The 25638-nt window shown below is 48.4% G+C and overlaps 1 protein-coding gene across 1 annotated transcript in view; it reads left to right on the forward strand.

Moving 5' to 3' along the window:
* HGSNAT (heparan-alpha-glucosaminide N-acetyltransferase) overlaps nt 1–25102 on the forward strand; it is a 2225524-nt gene extending 2200422 nt beyond the window's left edge. Inside the window, exon 18 of the mRNA XM_069637664.1 lies at nt 24349–25102. Within this exon, the coding sequence (XP_069493765.1) occupies nt 24349–24530 (182 nt within the window). The 3' untranslated portion in view covers nt 24531–25102. The remainder of the gene's footprint in view (nt 1–24348) is intronic.
* The last annotated feature ends 536 nt before the right edge of the window (nt 25103–25638 follow it).

Raw genomic sequence — 25638 nt, forward strand, 5'->3', positions numbered from 1 at the left:
GCCAGTCAGTACGCCACAGCAGCCTGCACCCAGCACGCCTCCGTCAGCTCCAGACCCGACACAGCGGGTGACACAGACGAGGAAGAGGACCCGGATACTCCCTCGTCAGCTAAGGCTGGTGGATGTAGCAGAATACCTGGGGGTTCTGCAGCCTCAAGTCGAGCAACCCGAGGCGGGGGTTCTGGCTGCAGTGCTGACCATTCGCCCTGCCAAAAGAACTGGCATCCCTCTGCAAAAGGATGTCGAAGCCCTTGCCAAAAAGGGATGGGTGAAGCCTCACTGAACGCAGACTACCAATAAATGCCTGGATGCCAAGTATAGGCTTGCAGAAGGAGACTCGCTCATTATTTTGGTGCACCCTCAACTGCATTCATCAGTTATAGCTGCAGCCTCCCTTTACTCCAAGTCTCAGTCTTTGTCAGCGGGTCCAAAGTCAGCGCTCCTGGAGGAAAAGCTATCAGAAGCATACAGCAAAAAGATTTACTCTAATGCCACACTCCATCTACACCAGGCCAATGCTGACGCTATGCTGGCAGCAGTGAATCAAAAGCTGTGGAGGGAGATTGCAGACTTACTCCCAGAGCTCCCCGCGCAGAGTCAGGCGCGCTTCAGGGCCGGATTGGGTGAGGGCAAAATTGTGGCCCAAGATATCATGGAGTCTACAGTGGCTCACATCGACACAGCAGGTAGAGCGATCTGTATCGCCACCGATACGAGGAGGACAGCTTGGCTCAAGGCGACCAAGTTTAACTCTGACGTGCAGGAGTGTATTATATACCTGCCATTTGATGGGGGGGGGACTTGTTCCACTCTACCACGGACAAGGAACTTGCCAAAAAGAAGAATAGCTCTCAGACAGCTAAATCCTTGTCAATCCTGCCAAAGTCAGTGCCCAAGGCCCATAGCCAGAGTCACCAGCACTCAGATAGAGCACGTACTTTTGGTGGCTTCAGGGGCTTTCAGGAGAGATGCGCCAGACAACCAGACCGGTCTCCTAGTCAGCACAGGCGCAAGCTGCACAAAGCCTCTCACCAGGGGTTTTTCCAGTCCCCCTCCCAGGCACTAGCCTCAGAAGGTAAAAAGTTGTGATGACGTCATCCAGATACACGAGTCTCCGGTGGGGGGCAGGCTTGCCCTGCACTTCTGGCACGTGGCAGAGAAGGTTCGCTGACCCATGGATCCTCTCTGTGCTCTCCACGGGATTCCACTTGCCAATCCCTCCATTTCCTCTTTCTTCCCCTCAACTCCCTCAGATTGGGACGGCAACTCTATTGGCAGAAATCTGCTCACTCCTTACAAGTCAGGCTGTGGGGGAGGTTCCAGCTTACCACCGAGGCATGGGTTTCTATTCCCGTATATTCGCCATTCAGAAGAAGAACCAGGCCGGCCTGAGAGTTGTTCTGGACCTTTCTTCCTTGAACCTTTCCCTACCCCTTCAAAAGTTCAAGATGGTTACTACAGCGCTTATTGCAGAGACTCTGTGTGGGGGAGACTGGATTTGCTCCCTGGATCTGAAGAATGCTTACCTGCACGTCCCTACTTGGGAGCCCCATCGTTCCTTCCTGAGGTTCAGGATCATGGGCTTTCATTTTCAGTACAAGTTCCTCCCGTTTGGCCTCAACTCGGCCTCATGGGTCTTTACGAGGTTAATGAACTAGGTAGCAGCCCTGCTCAGGGTCGGAAGGCCACCATCTCTAGCTCTAGCCATAGTCTCGGGAGGATAGCTCAGTGTCAACGTGATCGCCTTGGAAGCAATGCATCATGGAGTAACACAAGTTCGATCCCCGGGTCCGCGCTTAGAAACCTCTGGGTATTAAGCGCGTTATAAATAACATCACATCACATCATACTTCGACGACTGGCTTATTCAAGCAGAGTCTCCAGAGGCAGTACGTCACACGGCTTCAGCATGCATGCACATGCTATACGATCTGGGGTTCTCTATCAACCTCAAGAAGTCGCACTTACTCCCCACTCAGTCCTTAACATTGCTGGGGCTGAATTGGGACAGAGACAATCTTCCCCTCGGCAGACAAAATCACAGCGATCAAGAAGGCCACAAAGCATTTTCTCAGCAGACCGGTGATCTCAGCATGGTGTTACCACCACCTGATCGGAATAATGGCGGCTTGTCCCCTGGCTGTGCCAGAAGGCCACAAGGCATTTTCTCAGCAGACCGGTGATCTCAGCATGGTGTTACCACCACCTGATCGGAATAATGGCGGCTTGTCTCCTGGCTGTGCCACACATAAGACTCAAAATGAGTGAGAAGGCTGCAACTGCATTTCACAGCCTCTTGGAATAAGGAGACTGGCTTCCAGGCAGCCCTAGTCAGCATACCACAGCACCTACACTCAGACCTGGAGTGGTGGAGTGCGGAGACCAACCTGGTAGTGGGCAGACCATTCAGGCAGCCCTCTCCCGAGATCACCATTACCACAGACTCGACCCAAGAGGGATGGGGGCTACGCTGGACGAGCACAGTTGTCTTTGTTGTATGGTCATGTAGCAGCTGGAACACATCAACTGGCTTGAGATGATGGCCCTCTGGCTGGCTTTCATAGTGATCCTCTCCATTATCAGCAGCCGGTCAGTCTACATACAGACAGCGCCACCTGTATGTATTAGATCAACAAGCAGGGAGGTACCTGCTCCCCGCCTCTCTGCAGGCTGTCCATCAACATTTAGAAGTGGGCACTGTCTAACAGCATCCGTTTGTCAGCAGTCAAACTTCCGGGGGAATCCAACTTGGAAGCGGACAGGCTCAGCAGACTGGGGATCGACAACTACGAGTGGCCGTTGAATGGGTAGGTCCTGAGGGGAATCTTCGACAGATGGGGTCACCCATCAGGTAGACCAATTTGAAACCGTGAGCAACAGGAGATGCCATCAGTTTGCTTCATGGCTGGGGCAAGGCATAGGATTGCTGGGGGGTGCATTGCAGATTCCGTGTAATGATATGAATGCATACACTTTCCCCCCCCACTCCGCTGATTCACAAGGTCATCTGCAAGGTCAGGGAGTCACAGGGGCTTCGGCTCATCTTGATAGCCCCCTGGTGGCCAGCAAGACCTTGGTTCTTGTTAGGCAGAAACCTGTGCAGTTCCCTTAGGGACCACTGCAAAAGATTTAGGACTACAGGTGGTTGGCAGTAAACCCAATTGGTAGCAGTCTGTACCACCCAGATTTACCTGGTAGCTGTGGCTGAGCAGTCAGACTTCTCTCAAGATGAGTTAGGCAGTATATAGAGTATACACAATAGGTACAGAGATACATTAGCACAAGCAAACACTGACCAGAGCTTTGGTGTAAAAGTATATAATTATTTAAAGACACACTTGTTAATTACTGTAGCACAAAAAGAGGTAGGTAAATTCAACACACAGTCACTATTATATATATACAACCCTAATTACTAATTAGACATTTCTTGGTGCGAAACACCACTTATTTTTAGACAGAGGTGTTCGCTTAACCTAAGATGGCACTCTAATAAGTTATAGAAAAAGGGAGGGAAAAGGCAGAGTTATGAAAGCACACAATTTCAATCCTTTTCAAAGAACCACAGTCAGGCAGGTTAGGCAAAGTCTACTGGAGAGCAAGGAAGTTCAAATGCCAGGCCCACTCTTAGAGAGAGCAAGCAAAATGTTTCCAGGATCACACAGAGGGGTTATGCCCAAAGAGTCTTTGTAGAAAGTTCACAAAAGATTGAGATCAAGTCAGGAAATGTTAGTTAACAGGCCCCAGGCTAACCCAGGTTAGAAAGTCGAGGATTTACTGTCACACCGAACGATTTGTCGCAAGGGAAGCCAGGCGGGACACAGTACCTGAAATGGGAAGAACGCTCCAGCGGGGTCAGTTGTTCCTGGCAGCGGGTGCAAGTCGGTGCTTCGTCCAGAGGAAGAGGAGGTCTCGACGTGGAGGAAAGATGAAGGTCGTTGCACTGCCAGGGAAGAAACCAGCCGCTGAGTTTTCCAGTTACAAGGTACTACCCTTTTCTTCGCACTAGTGGTAAACCGTAGTATTCCGATTGCTGGGGTGCTTGACACAGGCAAGGCGGCCACGAGATGGTCCAGGAAGGCGAAAAGACGGGCAAACTGGTTATCCCCACCAGTCAAAGGAAGAAGACTCTCCGGACTGGAGATCTCCTCTGTCGTCGGGAAAAGTGGTGAGACGGTTCAGCAGGGCTCCACTGGTGGTGTCGTCGTTGCAGGTCGGCTCGGCTTCTCCCTCCTCGGATTCTTTAGGTCCTGTGGCGACTTCTGAAGTTCCAGTCCCCAAAGCACTGCTTTTATGCAGAAAACCCACATTCATCAGTCCTAGCTGTCACTCAAACATGCTAAGTGGTGAGCCGGGCGGCTCACCACTGGGCCAATCACACCAGAGTGCGACTTGAGTCCAGGGTGCCTAAACCCCCTCCCACACCCCCGGTGGTACCCAGACAGAGTGGCACCACTTTTGGAGGCTTCTGTGGAGAAGCCCGCCAAAAAGTGGAACAAAGGGCTCGACTTGGGTTGGAGTCACAGAAGCGAACACAAACGCCATTTTGGAACCGAGTTTCGGCAGAAAATACCAACCGGTGAATTTATATTAATTTAATGAACCAGCGGTATGTTCGAGGCTATTTTAAAAAGTGGTAGCCTCGAACAATGGGAAAATCCCATAGGAATACATTTGCAGTCGAATATAAAAAGTAGTATCCACTGCCACCAGCCAAAACTCGGTCGGGGGGGACTGGACAGTGCCCCCTCGAACAACAGACCCCGGGGCAATCGAATTGCCCCGACCAATACGTCCACAATATGATGGTTTGTACTGGTTCTGTTCACAATTTAAGACTAGCAAAGCCAATGGTGACTTTACATGCCCTGGGAGACAGTAGTCAGTCCCAGGGTATGGAGTCTATGTTTGGGGGTTGCTACGACACCCCTGGGTTACTGCACGGAGGGTGCTGTGTAACCCACATACCAAAAACTCATGCAGCCCTATGGGGTAAAGGACCCCATAGCCCATAAAACACATAAAAGTTAAAGGAACACCTCAAATCATGTCTAAGAGTGGGAGAAAAAGAGTCTCACTCTTAGCAGGAGAAATAAATAAACCCCACAAATCCAGCAAAGCTGCTAGGGGACTCACTAGGTTTGGGAAATTAGCCTTTACAAAGAATTCTCCCTAACACTCGCCCCCCATGGAGGATTTAATCCACTCCTGGATGAATCTCATACCTCTAGTCTATGACATACATCCTAGAGAGACCATCAGCATTTTGGTGGCGACACCCTGACCTGTGCTCAATGGTGAAATCAAACCCTTGCAGGCAGATTGACCATCTCAATAGTTTTGGATTTTCCCCTTTCATTTGCATCAACCATCTCAAGGGTTGGTGGTCAGTCTGAATGACAAAAGTAGAACCATACAAGTATGGCCTAAACTTCTTCAGTGCCCACACAATAGCAAAACATTCTCTTTCAATAGTTGCCCACCTTGTCTCAGGATCCTTCAGCTTTCTGCTGATGAAGCAAATGGGGTGTTCCCTACCTTTCTCATCCAGTTGGCTAAGGACTGCACCTATACCTACATTAGAAGCATCTGTCTGCACAATGAAAGTTGGTGATAGTCAGGAGCTCTCAATACTGGTGCTTGGCAAAGAGCTTTCTTCAGGTTTTCAAAGGCCTGATTGCATTCCTCATTCCATTTGACCTTCTTAGGGAATTTTGGAGAGGAGATTACATTCAGTGGAGAAGCTATGGTCCCATAGTTCTCTATGAAATTCCTGTAATACCCAGTGAGGCCTAGGAAGGCTCTCACCTGGGTTTGAGTAGTAGGTGTTGTCCAATTTTGCACAGCTTCAATCTTACTGAGCAAAGGCCTTATTTCGCCACCTCCTACCTCATGCCCAAGGTAGACCACCTTACTCTGACCAATTTGGCATTTACTTGCCTTTATGGTCAGATTGGCCTGTCCAAGAGCTTGCAAAACATGTCCTAGGTGGTTAACATGCTCTTCCGAGGATTGGCTGAATACTGCAATGTCATCCAAGTATGCCATGCAGAAATCCTCCATCCCAGCCAGAACCTGATTTACCATCCTTTGGAATGTTGCAGGTGCATTTTTCAATCCAAAAGGCATAGCCTTAAATTGGTATAAGCCAACTGGGGTAGAAAATGCAGTCTTCTCCTTGGCATGGTCTGTCAGGGCTATTTGCCAATAGCCTGACGTAAGGTCAAATGTGCTGAGGAACTTGGCTGAACCAAGTCTATCCACCCACTCATCTGTCCTTGGCAAAGGGTGGGCATCAGTCTTAGTGACTGCATTAAGAGCTATATAGTCCACACAGAATCTCAATTCTTTGGATCCTGCCTTTAGTACTAACACAACTGGGCTAGACCATGGACTAGTAGAGGGTTCTATTACCCCGAGATCAAGCATCTTCTTGACCTCCCCTTTGATGTGGGTCCTTACATTTTCTGACATTCTATATCCTCTGCTTTTGACTGGCAGACAGTCACCAGTGAGTATATCATGCTGTCCCCAAGGGGTCAAGCCTGGTGAAAGTGAGAACAGAGAGGCAAACTGATTTAACATAGCTTTGCACTCTTCTTGTTGCTCAGGTGTCAGATTTGAAGAGAGATTTACTCCTTCAATCTTTTCGTCCAAGGGTAAGCCTCTGAAGAGATCAGGGATAGCTTCACTCTCTTCTTCCTCTTCTGTTGAAGCTAGAAGCAAGGCTCATACTTCAGGCCTGGAGACATACCCCTTTAGTCGGTTGTTGTGGAAGACTCTGGGAGCCTCCTTGGGATTGCCCAAGTCCACCAGATAGTTCACCTCTCCAAGTTTACCCACAACTGTGAAGGGTCCCATCCATTTATCTTGCAAGGCCCTCTGCCTTGTTGGGATCATAACTAGAACTAGCTGGTCTTGAGTGAACTCAACCATGTTAGCCTTTTGGTCATGCCAATGCTTGACCAAAGCTTGTCCAGCTTTCAGGTTATCACTAGCTTCTGCCATCATTTGTGACATTCTCCTCCGGAGACCTATCACGTAGTCAGTCACTCTGACTGGCTTGGGGGAAGGAGCACTCTCCAACCCCTCCTTAATCGGGGCCAATGGGTCTCTGACTGGATGGCCATAAGGAAGTTCAAAGGGAGAATAACCTACTCCCTCCTGAGGGACTTCTCTATAAGCAAAGAGAAGGCATGGCAATAGAAGGTCCCACTTTCTTTTAAGGGGATCTTCTAAAGCACCTATCATGCTCTTCATGGTTCTGTTGAACCTTTCTACCAACCCATTTGTCTGAGGGTGGTAGGCGGTAGAGAACTTGTAAGTAACTCCACAGGTTTTCCACATGGCTTTCATGTAGTGGGACATACAATTTGACCCCCTGTCAGAGATTACTTCCTTAGGAAACCCAACCCTGGTAAAAATACCAAGGAGGGCCGTAGCCACAGCCTGAGCTGTAACAGTAATCATAGGAATTGCCTCAGGGTACCTAGTAGCATGGTCTACTACAACAAGGATAAACCTTTTGCCTGAGGAGGTTGGGGGATCAAGGGGACCAACAATGTCAATCCCTACCCTCTCAAATGGGACTCCCACAACTGGGAGAGGCACTAAAGGTGCCACATTCTTGGAACCAACCTTACCAGAAGTCTGGCAGGTATGGCAGCTCTTGCAAAACCTATCTACCTCAGCCACCATCTTTGGCCAATAAAGGTACAGTGAGAGCCTTTCCTTGGTCTTCTTGAAACTCAGGTGACCAGCCAAAGGAATCTCATGGGCCAGTTGCAAGAACGGTTGTCTGTTTTCTTGAGGTACTACAAGCCGCTTGTAGTCTCCAGGTGCAGACTCAGTTGGTTCACTGTAGAAGAGGCCATCTTCCCAGTGCAACCTACACTTCCCAGGCTCTTGCCCATCAGCCTGAGAAGCTGCCTGTTGGCGAAGACCTTCCAGAGTTGGACATTCTCTCTGTCCCTTACTGAAGCCTGCCCTGTTGGGTCCACCTTCTGCCAGTAAAGACTGCAGCTCAGGATGGTCAACAGGATCCAGATCTCCAATGAGTTCTTGGCCTTCCACTAGCTTTTCTTCAGAGTCTAGTTCAACCACACAGGGTTGTCCCTCCCTCTCAGCCTCAGGTGGAGGTGGAGTTACAGGTGTAACTTTGGACAACCTAGGGGATGTCCTTGTTGGCAGCACTGGAGTGCTTGCTGTTGGCTGTTTCCCTGAAGCCTTGGGTTTCCCTTTTGCTTCTCTTTGTTCAGTGATAGCAAGTTGTAACTCCAGTGGAGTAGGAGTGATATCTTTCTTCATCATCTCCTTGGGAGTACCTCTCATGGTTCTCTCACTTGCAGGTCTGGTGAGCTCCTGTAAACTTTTACTAGGAGGTCTGGGGGTATGTGACACTACTCCAAGAGTCTTCAGGTCATTACCCAACAGAACCCTTCCTGGTACCTCACTTTGTATGCTGACAGGTATCTTCAGAGTCATGTCATTACACTGGATGAGAACTGGTAATTGGGGAAGCATCTGCACAGGCCCTCCAGCTAACTTGGTGAGGCGTTTGGGTGCCTCAGCAACACCCTCAGCCTGAAAAAAAGATTTATCCACCACAGTTATGTTGGCCCCAGTGTCCTAATGGCAGGAGTCTCCTGACCATTCACCTGGACACTGTCCTTATAATACTCTTTAGTATTATCTGGGATAGAGTTATAGACATCTAAATTCTGTTGTTCCCACAGACCCAGAGACACTAAAGAAACACTGGCTGAGATTCCAATGGGTTCATCAGCCAGCAGTAGAACGTTTCCACTTGCCATTTGTACTTCCTCCTCTGGAGCGAAGACTAAGGAGACAAGCTGGACCCCTGAAGGTTTACCCTTACATCTGGGATCTCCTTTCACATGGTCAGGCGAGCTACAAACATAGCATTTACCAAATGCTTTCTGGAATGGTTGCTTGCTCTGACATCCTTCCGGTTTACCACCAGAAGGTACACTACCCTGATTTGGTTTACCCTTATTGTTTTGTTTGGGGCCCTCTTTGGGATTGGAATTATTAGAATTCTCTTTGGAGTCCTTTTTTGGCTGTTTCCCCTCATCCTTTTTCTGAGTTACCCCAGAGTCCTTGTGAGTAGCCCTGTTGGCAACGCACAAGTCAACAGCCTTAGCTAGTTTCCTGGAATCTAATTCCTTTGAATCAGCCAAGTGCTGTCTGAGCTCAGGAGAGCAGGCATCATAAATTGACTCCAACATCACAAGATTATTCATTCCCTCATAGGTGTTCACTTTGTAACCCTTAATCCATCCCTCTAAGTTCTTCAAACTTACACTCACCCAGGTAGCCCAAGGGGTACCATCATGCTTTTTGAGGGTCCTAAACCTCTTAAGGTACTGGGAAGGGGTCTTCCCAAATCTAGCTATCAAAGCCAGCTTCACACATTCATAATCCTTCTTATCCTCCTACCCCAACTCCATTAGCACATCAGTTGCAACAGGGGGGAGCCCAGAGAACAACCAGGAAAGTAACTCATTTCCTGTAATGTTCTGGAGCCCATGATTATACTCAAACAAACTCAACCAATCCAACACATCCAACTTAGGCTCATACATACCCACCAACGCCTTAGGCATCCGGGGTCTTTTGGGACTGGAACTCCTAGAGGATTCGGAGAGAGAAGCACTTTCCACAGACAATCTTTTCATTTCTAGCTCATGGTTGAGCTCCATTTCTCTGAGCCTTAGTTCTTGGTGCCGTTGTTCTGTTTGAGCACTAATTATTTTGAATTCTAATTCAAGCTTCATTCTTTCTAGTTCCATATATTGGGGATTAAGTGTGGGACCTGGTAAAGGTCCAGTAGGTACAGCTGGCAGGGCAGGTAGAGGCCCAGGGGAGATAACTCTATCATCTTCACCCTCCTCTTCTGCTTCTGTCTCAAAGTTATCAATACTAACATTCATATCAATATCATTGCTGTTATCTACAGTTGCTGGAGTGGTAGGTTCCTCTGAACCACCATCCAGACTTTGGTTTGCTAACAACCTTTCTATTAGCTCCATTTTCTTGCCTTTAGTTAGGAGATTCTTATGCTTACAGAGAACTCTTAAACAATCAGCAGTTTTTGTAGCAAGGGACTATTGACTATAACTTTCCATAGTTGACAGGTTTAGAAAATAACTTCTTTAGTGCTAAGCTTTGTGGTTAGTTGCACTAAGGTATCTATAAGCACACTAAAATGTATAATCAATACAAATCCCACCGCTGTACACCAGTGTTAGGCAGAAACCTGTGCAGTTCCCTTGGGGACCACTGCAAAAGATTTAGGACTACAGGTGGTTGGCAGTAAACCCAATTGGTAGCAGTCTGTACCACCCAGATTTACCTGGTAGCTGTGGCTGAGCAGTCAGACTTCCCTCAAGATGAGTTAGGCAGTATATAGAGTATACACAATAGGTACAGAGATACAGTAGCACAAGCAAACACTGACCAGAGCTTTGGTGTAAAAGTATATAATTATTTATTTAAAGACACACTTGTAAATTACACTAGCACAACAAGAGGTAAGTAAATTCAACACACAGTCACTATTATATATATACAACCGTAATTACTTATTAGACAAGTCTTAGTGAGAAACACCACTTATTTTCAGCCAGAGGTGAGCGCTTAACCTAAGATGGCACTCTAATAAGTTATAGAAAAAGGGAGGGAAAAGGCAGAGTTATGAAAGCACACAATTGCAATACTTTTCAAAGAACCACAGTGAGGCAGGTTAGGCAAAGTCTACTGGAGAGCAAGGAAGTTCAAATGCCAGGCCCACTCTTAGAGAGAGCAAGCGAGATGTGTCCAGGATCACACAGTGGGGTTATGCCCAAAGAGTCTTTGTAGATAGTTCACAAAAGATTGAGATCAAGTCAGGAAAAGTTAGTTAACAGGCCCCAGGCTAACCCACGTTAGAAAATCGAGGATTTACTGTCACCCCGAACGATCTGTCGCAAGGGAAGCCAGGCGGACACAGTACCTGAAATGGGAAGAACGCTCCAGCGGGGGCAGTTGTTCCTGGCAGCGGGTGTTTCGTCCAGAGGAAGAGGAGGTCTCCACGTGGAGGAAAGATGAAGGTCGTTGCACTGCCATGGAAGAAAGCAACCGCTGAGTTTTCCGGTTACATGGTACTAGCCTTTTCTTCGCGGTAGTGGTAAACCGTGGTATTCCGGTTGCCAGGGTGCTTGGCACAGGCAAGGCGGCCACGAGATGGTCCAGGAAGGCAAAAAGACGGGCAAACTGGTTATCCCCACCAGTCAAAGGAAGAAGACTCTCCGGACTGGAGATCTCCTCTGTCATCGGGAAAAGTGGTGAGACGGTTCAGCAGGGCTCCACCGGTGGTGTCGTCGTTGCAGGTCGGCTCGGCTTCTCCCTCCTCGGATTCTTTAGGTCCTGTGGCGACTTCTGAAGTTCCAGTCCCCAAAGCCCTGCTTTTATGCAGAAAACCCCCATTCATCTGTCCTAGCTGTCACTCAAACATGCTAAGTGGTGAGCCGGGTGGCTCACCACTTGGCCAATTACACCAGATTGCGACTTGAGTTGCCAAGGCAACTCAGTCCAGGGTGCCTCAACCCCCTCCCACACCCCATGTGGTACCCAGACATAGTGGCACCACTTTTGGAGGCTTCTTTGGAGAAGCCCACCAAAAAGTGGAACAAAGGGCTCGACTTGGGTTGGAGTCACAGAAGCAAACACAAATGCCATTTTGGAACCGGTTTTCGGCAAAAAATACCAACCGGTGAATTTAAATTAATTTAATAAACCGGCGGTATGTTCGAGGCTATTTTAAAAAGTGGTAGCCTCGAACAATGGGAAAATCCCATAGGAATATATTTGCGGTCCAATATAAAAAGTAGTATCCACTGCCACCAGCCAAAACTCGGTCGGGGGGACTGGACAGCGCCCCCTCGAGCAACAGACCCCAGGGCAATCGAATTGCCCCGACCAATACGTCCACAATATGATGGTTTGTACTGGTTCTGTTCACAATTTAAGACTAGCAAAGCCAATGGTGACTTAACATGCCCTGGGAGACAGTAGTCAGTCCCAGGGTATGGAGTCTATGTTTGGGGGTCGCTACGACACCCCTGGGTTACTGCACGGAGGGTGCTGTGTAACCCACATACCAAAAACACATGAAGCCCTATGGGGTAAAGGACCCCATAGCCCATAAAACACATAAAAGTTAAAGGAACACCTCAAATCATGTCTAAGAGTGGGAGAAAAAGAGTCTCACTCTTAGCAGGAGAAAAAAATAAACCCCAAAAATCCAGCAAAGCTGCTGGGGGACTCACTAGGTTTGGGAAATTAGCCTTTACAGAGAATTCTCCCTAACAGTTCTTGGAACTTTTCCGACTGGCGGAACAGCCCCGGTACACCTACCGTTGGTACCATCCCACTTACTATCCCAGCAGGGGGGGCACAGAGGTTCACCCCTCTTTGCAGAAGTTATCCCTGGCAGCTTGGTTCCTGAACAGATCACTCTGAAGCATTTGCACTTGTCACAGAACAACCTGGCTATCATACAAGGGGCAAGAAGCGACTCCACCAGGAGTCAGTACAGGAGCAAGTGGACAAGGTTCTGTCACTGGGCCAAAACCAACAAGATTGATACCCAGACGTGCTCACTGGATGATGTGCTATCCTTCTCGGCGCATCTAGACCCTCAGGTGTGCAGGTAGGCACCTGCCGTATGTTTCTGGCAGCCATAGAGGCACACAAGAACTCTGGAGATTACACTTTCTCCTCTTCCAATCCGGTGGTTAAAAGGCATTTTGGCAGGTCTGACCAGATTATATCCTCCAGTCAAATGCCCAAACCCGGTATGGGACCTTAACGTGGTTCTGGGCGCCATGGCACACACACCATTCTAGCCCAAGGCATCAGCAGACATCAGCCTGGTTACTATCAAGACTGTCCTACTGGTTGGCCTTAAATCATCAGCACGCTGGATCAGCGAAATCAGGCACTGGTGGCTTCAGAGCCATATACAACATTTCACTGGGACATGGTGGTGCTCAGGACGCACCTTGCTTTTCTCCCTAAAGTCGTTTCCTCCTTCCACATTAACAAGGAGATAGTACTCCCAACATTCTTTGCAGACCCAAAGGATGGGGCTCAAAAGGTATTTCACTGTCTGGATGTCCGGCATGCTCTAAGATTTTACCTGGACAGGACCAAGAGCTTCCGTAAATCGGATGCCTTGTTCATCACATTTGGCGGGTCAAAATGAGGCTGTCAAGCCCCCAAGGATTCCATAGCAAGGAGGATGGTGATGGCCATCAAGGAGGCTTATGAGGGGCAACACAGGGCTTTGCCAGCAAACCTGCACGCCCACGCCATCAGAGCCAAGGCCTCGGCTGTGGCTTTCCAGAGACAAGTCCAATAGCAGACGATCAGCAAAGCGGCTACTTGGGTTTCCCCATCAACCTTTTGCAAGCACTACTGCTTGGATGCCACCGCCAGATCGGACGCAGCATTTGGCCAGGCAGTTTTGAAGAACTTGTTTTCTTAGAGGGGCATCGCTCCTCCCCAGGGATGCATTCAGTTGTAATCGCCCACACAGTATGGAGGAAAGGGGACAGGACGTAGGAGTAATTATAAATTACTCATCGTTGGGACTAACGTACTCCTAGTCCATAGTCCCCTTTCCTCCATACGTTCGACCATCCTCCCCCGCAATAAACCTGTGTCATTAGGCAATTGTAATATTGTTGATGCATCAAAGGGGACTGAGGACTAGCGGCGGTCGGTGTAGTCAGGGAGGGCATGCTCCCAGGGCTGAGCCTCGCGCGCATCTAAATTCAAAGGGGAAGACCATTTTCTCTGGTGAAAAAGGTTCTGTTTCCCGTCCCTAGTGAAGGACGCCCATACAGGATGGAGTTAAGGTGACTATGGACTAGGAGTGTGTTAGTCACTACGGTGAGTAACTTATAATATCCCCACTATTATGTAGTTTTTGGGAATAGAGGGGGTTAAAACTAGTTTCTCTCACGCTAGTTGGTTGTTCCCTTGTGGGATTTGAATTTATGTTTGACTTTCCTTATGGGAGCGCTGTTTGAGCCCCTGCATCCATGTTCGTTGAGACTTACCCTTAAGGTGATTTTCCTTGTAGCCATCACTTCTTCAACGAGGTAACTTTGAGAGTGAGACGTCCTCCTTTCCCAAGGTTGGGGATTTTCATCTCCATATGAAGATCACTCTTTCTCTCTGCATCATCCCTCAAAGAAAGAGGAGCAGTGCCATCTGGTAAGGCCCTCAGCTTCTATATGCATTGGACAAGAAAAGTCAGGAAAGATGACCAGCTTTTTGTAGGTTATGCTGGGTCTCGTGCTGGCAGGGCTCTGGCTAAACAGACCCTGTCAAGGTGGATCATCCTCTGCATCTTAGAATTCTATAATCTACTAGGAAGGATGTGCTTGTGGAAATTGGGGCCTATTCCACTAGAGGCCTGGCTGCCTCTTCTTCTGTGCAATATGGGGTCCCTGCTTTGTGCATTTGTGAAGCAGCAATGTAGGCTTCACTACACGAATTTGCCAAACATTATTGCCTGTATTCCTTGACAGGGCAGGGCGCATGCTTTGGTTGAGCAGCCCTATAATATATGGGTTAGGGGTGTTTTTCACGCTCTACTGCATATTATGTACTGCTATGAGAGTCTCTCAATGATGAGGAATCTATGGGAGGAAGGAATACATTAGCATGAATTACGCACCTCTTGGTAATGTTCTTTCTGATGGACTATGCCTTCATCCCACAGATTTCTCATCGCTCACCCCAACCTGCCCCACTCGGCAGACAGTGTACACACCTTATCTGTTCTGCAATCTCTAACCAGCTGAATGCTGGAGAAAAGTGGTGGAACTGAGGTTATGTGGTGTTAGGCAGAAACCTGTGCAGTTCCCTCTGGGACCACTAAAAAAGATTTAGGACTACAGGTGTTTGGCAGTAAACCCACTTGGTAGCAGTCTGTACCACACAGATTCACTTGGTAGCTGTGGCTGAGCAGTCAGACTTCCCTCAAGAAGAGTTAGGCAGTATACAGAGTATTCACAATAGGTCAAGAGCACACAATAGAACAAGTAAACACTGACCAGGGCTTGGTGTAAAAGAGATATAATTATTTATTTAAAACCACATCTAGAAAAACACACAGGCACTAATAATAAGCAATTTCAGAAACACGGTCACTAAAAGATATACACTCCCTTAAAAGGATATTAGACAAGTCTTAAGTAAAGCTCCACTTATTTTCAGACAGCGGTGAGCACTTAGCGTAGATGGCACTCTAATAGTTTGTTTAAAAAGGGAGAGAAAAGCAGAGAACAAATTGAAACAGATCCCAACACTTTTTCACGAACACAACAAGAGAGGAAGGCAAAGTAAAACCGGGAAGTTAGAGTTCAAGAGGCCGGATCCACTTTCAAAGGATCCAAACGAAATGTGTCCAAGGTCACACGGTTGCAGTGCACAAAAGTCTTGTTAGGGTTGAAAAAGGAGTTGGACCACAGAAAGGGACCAGTTAGAGGGTCAAGGCGGCCAGCCCAGTCCAGAAGGTTAAGGAGTTATTATTACCTTTTAGCAATCTTTAGAAAGGGAGGCCTGGCGGACACGGTACCTTAAAGTAGTGAGAACGCTCCAGCGGGGGCAGTTTTTCCTGGCAGCGGGTGCAAGTCGGTGCTTTGTCCGGGGGAAGGGAGGATCTCGTCGTGGAGGAAGACAGGAGTGCGTTGCACTGCCAGGGAAGAAACCAGCCGCAGAGTTTCTCAGGTACAAGGAGCAGTCCGGTGATTCGCGGTTCAGTGGTGTGTGGCTATCCGGCTGCCGGGGTGCTTGGCACGGGCAGTTCGACCACAAACCGGGCTGGGGTGCGAAGAAAGAAAGGTAAACTGGTTGTGCCCACCAGTCAGGGGAAGAAGCCTCTCGAGCAACAGAGATCTTCTCTGTTGTCGGGAAGTGGTGAGTCAGTTCTGCAGGGCTCCACCGGTGGTGTCGTCGTGGTAGGTCGGCTCAGCTTCTCCCTCGTTGGATTCTCAGGTCCTGTGGCGACTTCTGAAGTTCTAGTCCCCAAAGCCCTGCTTTTATGCAGCATACCCCCATTCACTCAGCCTAGCTGTCAATCAACATGCTAAGTGTTGAGCCGGCCGGCTCACCACTTGGGCCAATCACACAAGCGTGCGACCTGAGTTACCTAGGTAACTCGGTCCAGGGTGCCTAAACCCCCTCCTGTACCCCCTGTGGTACCCAGACAGAGTGGCACCAATTTTGGAGGCTTCTGTGGAGAAGCCCGCCAAAAAGTGGAACAAAGGGCTCAACTTGGGTTGGAGTCACAGAAGAGAACACAAACACCATTTTAGAATCGAGTCTTGGCAAAAAATACCAACCAGAGAATTAATACTAATTAAATAAACCGGCGGTATGTTCGAGGCTATGAGAATTAAATAATTAAAGTTGGTAGCCTCGAACAATGGGAAAATCCCATAGGAGAATATTTGCGGTCGAATATAAAAAGTAGTTTCCACTGCCACCAGCCAAAACTCGATCAGGGGGGACGGAGACGTGCCCCCTCGACAATCGAATTGCCCCGACCAGTACATCCACAATATGATGGTTTTTACTGGTTTCTGTTAATAATTTGGGACTAGTAAAGCCAATGGTGACTTTACATGCCCTGGGAGACAGTAGTCAGTCCCAGGGTATGGAGTCTAGGGTGGGGGGTCACTATGACGCCCCTTTGTTACTGCACGGAGGGTGCTGTGTAACACACATAGTAAAAACACATGAGACCCTATGGAGTAAAGGACCCCATAGCCCATAAAATACATTACCAGTCAAAGGAATACCATTAATCATGTCCAAGAGTGGGAGAAAAAAGAGTCTCACTCTTGGCAGGAGGAAAAAAACAAACTCCAGAAATCCAGCAAAGCTGCTGGGGGACTCACTAGGTTAGGAAATTCAGCCTAAAGAGAGAATTCTCCCTAACATGTGGCAGGGTAGCTTCATATGTACTTGCCCCGACATCAGTGCGCACCCTGGTGGCAAAAATGTTTCTGAAGGCAGCTGGCACTGGAGATAGAATATCAAAGAGGAGGTATCTGTGGGGGGAGGGGACGACTAATACATCAAAAAGAAAATTACCTAGAGGTAAGTAATTTTTTCTTCTCCCTCAAAGGGAACTTGGATGTGGGAATACTCATCTATGGGTCGGTAGCAGGCCAATGGGATCCTGCCTCATACACTCTTGGGTAGGCCCATCATATAGCAGCCAGACCAACCCCATCCTTGGCAGTCTACTACCCCCACATACAAACTTGGGAAGGTAAGCAAACTCACCACAGGCCCCATCTCCACTCTCCTTCAACATCCCATGTTACTACAAGTTCAATGTTTTTGGAGGACTATGCACTGCCACACAAGCTACACCACCGCAGAGGGGGTCTGTAACACTCCACCTAGTCACTCGGGAACCACACAAGTTCATCCCCTTAGGTGTTGCATGAATACCTTTTCAGGCATTGATATGATGTGCTAGCCCCTCAATCAAGGGAGGCATGAAGCACTCATTCCACAAGTAGGCTGTTTAATCATAATAACATATATGCTGTACGTGTCATACATTATTAAATATAAACCTACTACTCCTACGTTCGGTCCCCTTTCCTCCATACTTTTGGCACATTCCGTCCTGTGGGACGGGACCGGAGCACTTTTTGTAAAAAAGCATTAAATTGAAAAATGTGTCCTCCTTCTCTTTTTACACGGGGTACCGCACGTAGCCGTAAACCCGCCCTCCTTACCTCTGCCCCACGCATCGCCCTTCAGTCCTTTTCTCCACGCGGTCGGGGCTGGACGCACTTGCATCACCGGGAAGACCTTTTTTCCTTCCCGTTGTCCTTCTCTCCTGCTCCGGTTCTGCGGTCGCGTAGTCCTCCATCTATGCCGGTTCGTTTGGGATTTGCTACTTGTTCCTCTTGCGAACGTCGCTTCGCTAGGGTGGGTCCCCATTCTCTCTGTTTGGAGTGTCTGGGACCAGATCACCGCTGGGACTTGTGTTTCTTCTGTGACTCCCTTTCGGTCTGGGCACTTCAGCGTCGTCTTCGTTGGTGGGGGGAGATCTTCCAGAAGGTTCCATTTCCAACTCTTCATCGACGGAAAGAAGAGACGCCCGGTAAGTTCCTTACTTTTCGGGGCACCCCAGCCGGGGGACTCCTTCCCGGGTTCCTCCAGGTGCGGAAGCGGCTTCAAAAGCTCTGTTACCAGGGTTTTCCCTGAGGTGCCTAACAGGCCTAATAGGCGTACTGGGGATTTCTCCAAGGGTTTCCGCGAGGGACCTGCCTATACCGGATCACAATCCGGGGTTCACCGATCAGGTGCTAATAGCCAGCATAGTCATGCTGAGGTATTGGGTACCGGAGTTTGCTCAGAGGTCTCCTTGTCAGGAGCTTCCCACACAGAAGCGGGGTGCGCCCTGAGGCCTCTGTTGAGGCTTTTTGTACCGAACCACGGTTTCGAGGCCCCTCTCGGGGGAGCTATTCAGACCGGACTCTGTTCCGAGGTTCCTCTTAACAAGGCTAAGGTGTGTACCAACAGAACTGAGGGGCCTGTTAAGACCTTGTCTGTGAGGTGGATTACTCAACTTTCCCGCGCTCGCGGAGTTTCCGCTTCTGTTGAGGGGGCACAGGGAGAGGTTGTCGACCGAAACTCCTGTTACTGGCATTGCAGAGGTTCCTCCTTTGGAGGCTAATTCAAGGGACAGGATGTCCAGTAAACATCCAAGGCCCCATAGTACCGGCTCTGCCTAGGATCCTTGTGTCAAGGCTAAAATTTCAGTCAAGTCCCCTGACCAGTCTGTGGAGTCAACTGCCTCATCTACACATGTGCCGCAGTTCTCAGATGTTCACAAAATGGCGAGCCTTCCCGAGTGGTCTACTGGGGCGATTTTGGATTCTTCCCTCACACACACGCTATCGACGGCGGGTGCTGGGAATCTTCTTTTCGGTGGACAACCTTTTCCACGTGACAGTGTGACTCCGTTCCGCCCTTCCTATGACTGGCGTGCTTGGATGTCACTACCTCATTCGGTCTCGCTTCCTCCTACATCTGCCCCATTGGTCTATGTAGACCCGGTTGGTGGCGGGCCCTATTGGCAGCCCTCCTCACTAAGTTTGTGGTGTTATGCTCCTCATGAAAGGCCTCTGCCCACTCCAGTGCCTAAGGTTTCGGCAGAGGATGCCTTTTATGGGAAATGGCATAGTCTAATGAACTCTGATCCCATGAGGGAGTACTTTAAGGGCCTCTTTAGGGAAATCTGCCCTCAGACTCCTTTTCCTGCCCCGGCAGTTCCTGTCACGGCACCTGTCGCTCCGGCAGTAGCACCTCCTCTGCCTCCCGGCCCTCCTCCAGCTCTTCCGCCTTTGCCTCCTTTGTCGCCGTTGGACAAGATTCCGGCAGAGCGTGATGTCAATCTGACACCGGTCGCGTTGCAGCGGGTGGATCCGGCTGCTCTAGACGACCCTTTGGCAGATCAGGACAGTGAGGACCAGCCCCGCTCTGGCCGAATATTGCACGACCGGGTACTGGACATGATGTCACTCCTTGACATACCAGTGCCTGAGGCATCCACTCCGCACGAAGGGGTGCTTTCGGGGGCACTAACTTTGTCTCCACAGGAGCGCACCGGCCTGTTCCTTCAGAGGGAAGTCCTAGCCGAGGTCCGCAAGGTCTGGGATAAACCCCACACCGGGCTGCACATAAATAAAAGGATTGACGCCCGTTACAGGATTCACACCTCTGAAGAAGTAGCCTTGGCGTCATGTCCGCTCCCGTCCTCGACGGTCGTAGCGGCCGGCTCTCTGCAATCCAAGCCGGCCTCTGCGACTTCCACAGCTGCGGCTCACGTTCTGTTCAAGGAGGACAAATTACTTGATTCCTTGGGCAAGAAGATATTTGCCAATTCAGCGATGCAATTGTGTCAGCCTAACGCAGAGCTCATTCTGGCGGCAGCGAATATAAAATTGTGGAGGGATTTGGCTGACTTCCAGGAGTTCATTCCTGTTGACAGGCTAGAAGACTTTAAAGGCGGCTTGTCAGACGCCAGGGTGTTAGCGCAGGATATGCTGGAGGCTGCTGCGCACCATGTTGACACCTCGGCTCATGGCCTCATGCTGAGGGTGAAGACCTCTCGTCAGGCTTGGCTTCATGCAACAAAGTTTTCGAAGGAGGTCCAAGATAAAGTTCTGGACCTGCCTTTTGACGGCAAAGAGTTATTTCATTCTTCAACGGATGACAAGCTCACCAAGACTAAGGCGAGCACGCAAACTGCCAAGTCTTTGTCGCTGCTCATGAAGGACCCAGTCAAAGCCCAGAGATCTGGGTCCCTATCTTGATCCTCTTCAGGCTTCAGAGGGTTCCAAGACCGCAGGTCACGCAGGACTGATCTTCTGCGGGGTAACTCCCACCAGAGGCAGCAACGTGCCCGGTTTTTCTCTCGGTCGTCAGCCTCCTTTTCAGGGACAGGTAGTCTCTCTGCCGAAAAGTCTGCAAAATTATATTTTTTGGCGCTCGTACAATACTCTGGTGGGAGGATGAGTCTCGTCTCATCTGGAGGCGTGGCAAACCATCACAGACGACCTGTGGGTTTTGTCCATCGCTCGGGCGGGCGCTTGCCCCTCTCCCCTACCCCACCCTTCCATCCTCCCTTTCAGCAGTCGGGGAAGCCCTCCCTCAGAGCTGAGGTCCAAAAGCTTCAAGATCTCAGGGCGGTGGAACCCGTTCCCCTAGTGGAACGAGGGGAGGGCTTCTACTCTTGTCTGTTTACGGTGCCAAAACCCAACCAGGCTGGCCTGCGCACCATTCTAGACCTTTCCCAATTCAACCTTTCTCTTCCCCAAGAGAAATTCAAGATGATTACGCCCTGCCAAATAGAGTCCTCTATTCAGAAGGGCGACTTGCTCAGCGTTGTGGACCTTTAGGATGCTTATATGCATATCCTGATTTGGAGCCCGCATCGGAAATATCTGCGGTTCTCCTTGGGAGAGGAACACTACTAGTTTTGAGTGCTCCCTTTTGGTCTCAGCTCGGCGCCGCGTGTCAGGAAAACCCAGGAATATCAGGACCTGATGTTCCTGGGTTTCTGTTGGAACACGATCGACTGCAGAGTGTACTTGATGGTGGACAGGATGGCGGATCTGTTAACCACGTGTCAAATCTTCATTCAGTCGTCAAGCATGTCCGCCTGGTGGTTCCAGAGGCTTCTGGGCCTCATGGCCTCATATGTTCTTGCTCTTCCCCTTGCGCGTCTCAAGGTGCGACTTAAGCAGTTGGCTCTTCGGAGCTCCTGGCTTCAGGCAGTGGACCCGGACACCAAAATGGTTCCGGTTCCACCCTGCATGATGACAGATCTCCTATGGTGGTCTTCTTCCAGCAATCTTAGCAGTTATCAATTTTAGCACATCACCATGACAATTTACGGAAACAGAAGACTCCCAGTAGTAACTTGTACATCGTGGAAATTAGGCCCATGAATGCACTGCATATTTTCTTCTGTATATTTTTCTTGTTTAAATGTCATTGTGTTATGTACACCTGCAATACTAATGCCCAAACTGTCTGTAACCACGCCGTGTTACCCCAGGGTCTGGGCGTGTAATAAGTGAAATAAAATAAAATAAATAAAACAAATAAATCTGTCAGTGGGTGCGCCTTTTCAGGAGCCCTCCCCTCAGGTGACCCTTACGACAGACTCCTCCCTTATCAGGTGGGATGCAACGATGGATCATCTTCAGGTTTTCGACCTATGGTCGCCGCAGGACAGCCAATTTCATATAAATTATCTGGAGCTCCTGGCGATTTTCCTGGCACTCAAAGCTTTCAAGCCAGGGATTGTGAACAAAATGGTCCGCATCCGCACGGACAATGCGGTATACATGTTTTACATCAACAAGCAGGGGGGTAGCAGGTCACCTCCCCTTGTAGATCTAGCCATTCAGATTTGGCAATGGGCCATTCAGCACAGTGTTTGGCTGTTGACGGTACACATTCCGGCCCAGCTGAATGTAACGGCAGATTCTCTCAGTCGGCGAGCAGTGGTCAGCTACGAGTGGGAGTTTAACACGGAGATCCTCTATGACCTTTTTCGCCATTGGGGCACTCCAGTAGTGGACCTCTTTGTGACCTCATCGAACAGGAAACTTACTCTTTATGCTTCCAGGAACGGGCTCGCAGCCTCTTCCGTGGGGGATGCTCTCGAGATTCCGTGGCACAATAGGAGGGCCTAGGGCTTCCTGCCTCCTCCTCCTGATTCGCTGGGCGCTATGCAAGCTCAGGAACACGTCGAATTGCACTCTCCTGTTCATAGCCCCGTGGTGGCCAGCCAGATTCTGGTTTTTAGAGCTTCAGCATCTGTCAGTCTGATCACCGATCAGGCTTCCCCTGATTCCCAACTGCTTCACTAGAGCGATCAGCAGATGTGGCACCCCTCCCCACAATCATTCAGCTTGGCGACCTGGTGCCTGAGTTCAAATCTTTAGAAAGATTCAATTTGTCCGTGGATAATATGCGTATCATTCTGGTGGCTAGAAAACCTTCGACCAGGTCTCAGAATAGGAGCAAATGGCTCCGTTTCTGTCACTGTTGTTTAGCAAAAAAGCTGGACCCCAGAGAAGCTGCCAATGACACGGTGCTGTCCTTCATTTCTCATCTGGCAGCTTCGGTCATGCATGTCTTGTCTTGCAGGACTTATTTGTCGGCTATTGCCGGTTACCTGTCTTCGTACTCTTGCTCTTTTTCATTGATAAACCCTGACATTAAAAGGCACTTCCACATGTGCATACCCCACATCCTAAGTGGGATCTGAATGTGGTTCTTACTGCTTTATGCCATAAACCCTTTGAGCCCATGGCTACAATGGATTTGAAATTCCTTTAATGGAAAATGGCTTTTCTAATTGCTGTGACTTCGGCAAGGCGTGTAAGCGAGCTTCAGGCCTTGTCAGTAGAACATCCATTTCTCACCTTTCACAAGGACAGGGTTGTCCTTCAGACCAATCCTTCTTTCCTTCCAAAGGTGGTATCAGATTTTCATCTAAACCAGTCTATTGCCATACCAGTTTTCAGATGCCGAGAGGGTTCTGCATAATATGGATGTAAGGCGAACTCTTAAATTTTATTTGGACAGAACATCTAATCTTTGGAGCTGTCCCCAGCTCTTGGTGACCTTCGGTGACCCGAAAAGAAAGCCGGCCTCGAAAGCAACTATCTCCCGATGGATTGCTTCCTGTATCTCTGAGGCGTAAATCATTCAGGGCCTTCAGCCTCCGAAGGGAATTCATGCCCACCTTGTGTGGGGCAAGGCTGCTGCCATTGCCTTCTAAAAATATGTTCCCTGGGAAACCATTGCCAAAGCAGCTACGTGGGCTTCCCCATCAGCTTTTGTGAAACATTACTGCTTAGTCCTGAGCTCCAGGACTGATGCTCAGTTCGGGCAAGCTGTTCTCAAAAACCTCTTTCATTAAAGGAGTTCCATCCACCGGTTATCCTGTAAGGAGTGCTTGGTAATCTCCCAAAAGTATGGAGGAAAGGGGACGGGACGTTGGAGTATAACAAAGTTACTCACCGTAGTGACTACCTTACTCCTACTCCATAGTCCCCTTTCCTCCATACGCCCGCCCGCCGTCCCCTCTAATAAGTATCCTCTATTATTGCTTAAATGGTCTCAGACCTGGCGATAGAAAAGGACTGAAGGGCGATGCGCGGGGTGGAGCTAAGGAGGGCGGGGTTACAGCTGCGTGCGGTACCCTGCATAAAAAGAGAAGGACACATTTTTCAATTTGATGTTTTTTAGAAAAAGTGTTCCGGTCCCGTCCCACAGGACGGAAAGTCCCAAAAGTATGGAGGAAAGGGGACTATGGACTAGGAGTAAGGTAGTCACTACAGTGAGTAATTTTGTTCATTTCTAGTGCTGGTGAGACCAAGGGCTGTGGAGACTTGCCAAGCTATGGCACTGGAAACGAAGTTTAAGCCATGTCTCGTAGGGATACAATGAAACACGATAGACCCTCGAAGGCTGCTGATAGTTTTGTGGCAGAGGATTCGCTCAGGAGCAAATTCATTAGATAGACCTGCATTGTGAACAATATTTTGACCCACACAGTACAACATTTCCAGTGACTTTTCAAAATATTTTATGGTGAGCGTTTATAAAACTATTTGATTTCCTCTTGGTTTTGCTCGAGGATTTTGCTTCTTTTGTATTTCAAAGTAAAACTCAAATGTAACGGTTTTCAAAATAACTTGCATTCTGTATCCATTTTTAAAGGAATGAACTCCATCCTGGTTTACGTCGGGCATGAAATTCTTGAAAATTACTTTCCCTTTTCGTGGAAGATGAAGAATAGCCAGTCTCACACTGAGCACTTGACACAGAACCTTCTTGCAACCTCACTATGGGTCCTCATTGCATACGTACTCTACAAAAAAAGAATATTCTGGAAGATTTGATGCATCATTTACAGGCAGAGAATATTATAGAAGCTCTAATCGACAGGCAACGTTTATTGGATTTTATTGTTCTTGTATGTGCCCATACAACAATACCAACATGTGGGAATGAATGAAATGATGAAGTATGATTTCCTGTTCCTCTAATTTGACTTTTATGGCTAGAAAGGGACCATTATTTTTGTTTTAATGCATAGTTTATTGGACAAATGGCAGACAGCTTCAATAAAATAAGTATTGTGTACACTGGTATGTACATCTTGTTAAAAAAAGGGATCTTTGTGTTGAGCATTAATCATTATTCGAGCTTAGTGCTTTTTTAAAATATGAATTACATTCTGGGTAGGTTCCCTCCATGGACTCTCACTAACATGTGAGTGCAGAAACCTTGTAAAAAAGACAAAACATCTTACGATTGTTTAGTGCTCTAGCTACCCGGGAACATTTCAGTTAATTATTTCTCTTTGACCAAACAGGGGCACTCCCTTCTCCTTTGGTGTGTGCTTTGTCTTAAGTCAGGATTCTTCTTATGCTTTGCTTGGCACTGTTCAATATATTTTTCGAAATTTTCAGTTGTCGTTCTTTGATTTCTTATAGCCTTGTTTTACTGTACTGCAAAAATAATTAAACAAATAGCTGAGTAAAGGTTGCACCTTTGCGGTTAACCTTCTTCGACCTGCAACCCTTATATAAAAAGTAAGTTATTATTATTTAAGTGTTGCTTTGTCTAAGATGGTTCTCTGTCTGTAAAATATCTCACCTTTTGCCAGAAAATTAGATGAACATTAAGCAGAATTGCAGAAAGTGAGTGAACAAAGACTCATTTCAATATTGCAAATTTAACATTATTGATTTGGACTGAGGAAATCAAATGTAAAGCCTTTGTGAATTTGGTGTTGATACAGAGAAGAGATGGACCCTTTTATACATTAGTCCATTGTGGGGCACTCAAAGCAGTGATACACATCATGCTTAAATCATGGTTTGAGAGATTATTAGCAGGTGTGTTGCTTCTTTAGGGTTCGAGACACTGAATGAGCATTCCCAGCCCTTTGTATACCCATGAAGTTGTGAGAGATTTCTTAAGTCTAAATCTGATTGGTTATTT

The sequence above is a fragment of the Ambystoma mexicanum genome, chromosome 14 (genome assembly GCF_040938575.1).
Source record: "Ambystoma mexicanum isolate Mex_15411 chromosome 14, UKY_AmexF1_1, whole genome shotgun sequence".
NCBI classification, from domain to species: Eukaryota; Metazoa; Chordata; class Amphibia; order Caudata; family Ambystomatidae; genus Ambystoma; species Ambystoma mexicanum.